Source organism: Limulus polyphemus, unplaced genomic scaffold (assembly GCF_000517525.1).
Source record: "Limulus polyphemus unplaced genomic scaffold, Limulus_polyphemus-2.1.2 Scaffold2564, whole genome shotgun sequence".
Taxonomy (NCBI): domain Eukaryota; kingdom Metazoa; phylum Arthropoda; class Merostomata; order Xiphosura; family Limulidae; genus Limulus; species Limulus polyphemus.
This window is the reverse complement of record NW_013668174.1, coordinates 13,700-18,821: the sequence shown is the minus strand read 5'-3', so window position 1 is coordinate 18,821 and position 5,122 is coordinate 13,700. Positions and strand designations below refer to the sequence as shown.

Sequence of the window (5,122 nt, the reverse complement as noted above, 5' to 3'; positions counted from 1 at the left end):
AAACGTTTATCCATGTCCCCTTTTTGTCAATAAACAATGTTGTATATCATAAGTGTCGTAATCTTGTTTATAATCTGTAGCTACTTTTAAATTAACATAATTAATTATTTCATACTTTGTCACTTTGAAGTGTTAGAATTATAAAAGTTTTATTGAAAGTGTAAGTGATATTTTTAACAAAGATTATTTTGTTTCCAGATGCTTTGTTTCGAGACTGGAATATGTGCGGAAGTTTGTGATACCACGGAGGCACTTATCTGCCCCTCAGGTACTATGTACTGCACACACACAGGACAATGTATGGAAGATTGCCATTCAGCTGAAACTCCACAGTGTCCACCGAAAATGTCATACTGTGTAGAAACAAACTCCTGCACATTCTCTCAGTGTGACAAGGAAAACATCGACTCCATTATGTGTCCCTCAGGGACAAGTTTCTGTCCTGCTCTTGAAGAGTGCACAATAGACTGTCCTGGTGAAGACACGCGCTTTGTTTCTTGTCCAATGGGACTACGCTACTGCGCAGAAAACGATGAATGTGTTTATTGTTATGATGCTAGTATACCATATAAAGAAGTGTGTCCACCTGGCTTTATTTTGTGTGTAGAAGATAATCAATGTTTACTAGAATGCACAGAAAAGAAGTCATCTCGAGTGATTTGTCCGCCAGGCTTCGTATTTTGTCCCGAGAGAGAAAACTGTGTCTATGACTGCACCACAGATGAGACACCAACTGCTTGTCCTCCTGATATGGTTTACTGTGTAGTGAAGGGTCGCTGTGTTTATGACTGCATCGCAGATGAGACACCAATTACTTGTCCTCCTGATATGGTTTACTGTGCAGTGAAAGGTCGCTGTGTTCATGACTGCACAGTAGATGAAACATCAACTGTTTGTCCGCCTGATATGGTTTACTGTGCAGTGAAGGGTCGCTGTGTCCATGACTGCACCGAAGACGAGACATCAACTGTTTGTCCTCCTGATATGATTTACTGTACAGTGAAGGGTCGCTGTGTCCATGACTGTACCGAAGATGAAACACCAACTGTTTGTCCTCCTTATATGGTTTACTGTGCAGTGGAGGGTCGCTGTGTCCATGACTGCACCGAAGACGAGACACCAACTGTTTGTCCTCCTGATATGGTTTACTGTGCAGTAGAGGGTCGCTGTGTCCATGACTGCAAAATCAACACTTCAGTTGTAACCTGTCCTCAGAAATACGTGTACTGTGCCGAAGTTGGGGAATGTCAAATCACCTGTACATCACCACCCACACCATTTCTGGACTGTCCTCTAAGCCAAGTGTATTGTCAGCGACTGATGATTTGTGTTTCGGAGGCAGAATGTTATGGTTTTGATTCGGTAAGAAACATTTCTTTTATTAGTTCTAACGTTAAAACTAATCAATAATTATTACATCAGTTGGTTTTGAAATAAATGGACACGGTTAGACATTTTATTGGTGAAATATGGTTCACAAAGAAAAGATCTGTCATTAGCAATATAGATCGTATATGCTACACAAAGAAATTAAAGGATCAGATATATAATATGGATTATAAAACTACACGCCCCCCAGTGGCTCAGCGGAATGTCTGCGAACTTACAACGCTAGAAACCAGGTTTCGATACCCATGGTGGGCAGAGCACATATAGCCCATTGTATAGCTTTGTGCTTAATTAGAAACAAACAAACAAAACTACACTTAAACGTAATTTCAGAAATTAATATTTCGTAACGTATGAGAACATTTCCCATAAGCCAAAAAGGATGAGAAAACTTACTCCAAACTTACAATTGACCGTGTAGTTGAATTCCATTCAAATCGTCAGAACTCTACTCTTCCTTAAGAGTAAAGGTTAATTTTTCTACCAAGTTTCGTGTATCAAGATGAATGAAACTATTAATTTATATTAATTGATGTACAGATTTCACTGTGTCTTTTAAGGATGGAAAGATGTTTCCACAAAATAGTGATGTGTATATATCATTAGAATTGATGTACAGATTTTATTGTGTCTTCTAAGAGTGGAATGAGAGTTTGACACTACGATAATGTGGACATATCTGTAAAAATTGATGTATAGATTTCATTGGGTTTTATTAAAGTGGAATGACGGTTCGACACTATATTGATGTAGATATATCTGTATCAATGGATGTACAGATTTTATCGTGTCTTCTAAGGGTGGAATGACGGTTCGACACTGTATTGATGTAGATGTATCTGTATGAATTGATGTATAGATTTTTTGGTGTCTGCTAAGGATGTAGTAACGGTTCGATAATATATTAATGTGGATATATCTGTAGGAATTGATGTATAGATTATATTGTGTTTTATTAAGTTGAAATGACTGTTCGACAATACATTGATGTGGATATATCTGTATGAATTGATGTATAGATTATATTGTATTTTATTAAGGTTGAATGACTGTTCGACAATATATTAATGTGGATATATCTGTATGAATTGATGTATAGATTATATTGTATTTTATTAAGGTGAAATGACTGTTCGACAATACATTGATGTGGATATATCTGTATGAACTGATGTACAGATTTTATTGTGTTTTATTAAGTTGAAATGACTGTTCGACAATATACTAATGTGGATATATCTGTGTGAATTGATGTATAGATTATATTGTATTTTATTAAGGTTGAATGACTGTTCGACAATACATTGATGTGGATATATCTGTATGAATGGATGTATAGATTATATTGTATTTTATTAAGGTTAAATGACTGATCTACAATATATTGATGTGGATATATCTGTATGAATGGATGTATAGATTATATTGTATTTTATTAAGGTTGAATGACTGTTCGACAATATATTAATGTGGATATATCTGTATGAATTGATGTATAGATCATATTGTATTTTATTAAGGTGAAATGACTGTTCGACAATATATTGATGTGGATATATCTGTGTGAATGGATGTATAGATCATATTGTGTTTTATTAAGGTGGAATGATGGTTCGACAAGATATTGATGTGAATACATCTGTATGAATGGATGTATAGATTATATTGTATTTTATTTAGGTTGAATGACTGTTCGACAATATATTAATGTGGATATATCTGTATGAATGGATGTATAGATTATATTGTGTTTTATTAAGGTAGAATGACTGTTAGACAATATATTGATGTGAATATATCTGTATGAATGGATGTATAGATTATATTGTGTTTTATTAAGGTTGAATGACGGTTCGACACTATATTGATGTGAATATATCTGTATGAATTGATGTACAGATTTTATTTTGTCTTCTGACGTTGGAATGACTGATCGACAATATATTGGTGTGAATATATAAATATATACGGATCTTATTTTGTAAGATCTAATTGTCTGCTCAGATAATTTATGTAGATATATTTTAATAAATAGATGTACCGATAAAATTTTATGGAACAGTCTGCTATAATTTCCGTGATATTTACGAAAGAGACTGTCAGAATTATGATGACGGTTCCTACAAGATTTGTAAACGCAATAAATGTGACATAATGTCAGTAATTTTTTAACAGACCACTAAACATGCTTGTAACTTACAACGCTCGGTACAAATGGTTCTTTAATAATGAAATTCGAGAGCTTAGAGACACGAAACAATATAGTTGTAAGTTATATTTTCAGTGATTTAATTTAGATTTTCCCTAGAGAGGACATGACGCTAAGATCGAAGTTCATTAAAGTATTATCAAAGTAACTAGAGTGTTCTAGACGGCGCAACGAAAATCTAGTAACTAACGAACTGCTAGAAGTAAAACTTCAATTATATATATATATATATATATAGGAGTTAGTAGACTGAAGTAGTAGTAAATGTCAAAGTGAAGTATTCAGCGTGTAAATGCTGAGTAGTTGATCGAGTGAAGGTTAATATTTCTGTAAGATATTCATGGAGTTATCAATTTTGGAAATTTATGTTAATCGCTTTTATAAATTCATTTATTATCATTACGTAGACTGAACTTAATGAAAGAACTATGTCACAGCAATTTTAATGTTGCTTGGTACTCGTGCTCTCACACCAGCTTGGCCTGCCCCTTGATAACCTTCGTCAAGTTGTGTCACAGTCTTAGTCAGAAGAGACTTGCGTCTACCAGGCGGAATATATTTACTGCACGTAATAAACTGAAGATCTTATGAATTGTAATTGTTCCTTTACTTGAAAAATGTTGGAATATATTTATTGCAAGTAATAAACTAAAGATCTTATGAATGTAATTGTTCTTTTACTTGAACATTTTTGGAATATATTTAATACAAGCAATAAACTGAAGATATTATGAATGTAATTGTTCTTTTACTTGAAAATATTTGGAATATATGTAATGCAAGCAATAAACTGAAGATCTTATGAATGTAATTGTTCCTTTACTTCAAAGACTTCGGAATGTTTTAATATATAGTATTTTTGTAGGAATAGCAATTATTGTTTCTTTAACGCCTTTAGAATGTCTTCAGCACTGCAAATGTAATTTATATTTATTTGAACATTCAGAAGTTTTAATAAACTCACATTTTCGATTGTTTTAATGCACCTTAGGCGGCGGCACCTGTTCCAGTTTCAGCTCAGTTCGCAGATTCATTAGACACTGTGGTGGTGAGATTTTCAACAGTCCTACAACCACAAAAAACATTCAGATGCACGAAGATATTTGTGGAGGAAGAACTCGGAGAAGGTGAGAATTCTATTTTACTTGTCATTGTTTTCTATTTACCTTTCCCGAAGAACGTTCAAAAATAAAAATTTAAATAAAACTTAATATTCCAAAATTATTATTCTTGTCAGCTCAAGCTTCTCTCCATAATGTAAAAAAAATTAATATCAGACTTTCTTGGTGTAATGCAGACCACAACTTACAATTACAAGAACCAGGCCCGCCGACAGGGGGGTGGCAAAAGGGGCAACTGCCAGGGGCCCGGGCGAATGAAACCTGGTTATGCTGTAAATCCCGCAAAGCATCTTTAGGCTATATCTTCATTTAATGATAATAACCATAGTTTTTTACTTTTCTTTGCATATAGACGCTTGATACATTAAGAACGACTGAAATAATAATTTGAGTAATAAGTAAT

The 5,122-nt window shown here is 33.8% G+C and overlaps 1 protein-coding gene across 1 annotated transcript in view; it reads left to right on the top strand.

Annotated features, from left to right (window-relative positions):
- LOC106467313 overlaps positions 1-5,122 on the top strand; it is a gene marked incomplete at its 3' end in the record, with an annotated part of 36,591 nt that overhangs the window by 18,316 nt on the left and 13,153 nt on the right. Inside the window, exons 4-5 of the mRNA XM_022395474.1 lie at positions 199-1,362; positions 4,590-4,725. Of these exons, the coding sequence (XP_022251182.1) occupies positions 199-1,362; positions 4,590-4,725 (1,300 nt within the window). The remainder of the gene's footprint in view (positions 1-198; positions 1,363-4,589; positions 4,726-5,122) is intronic.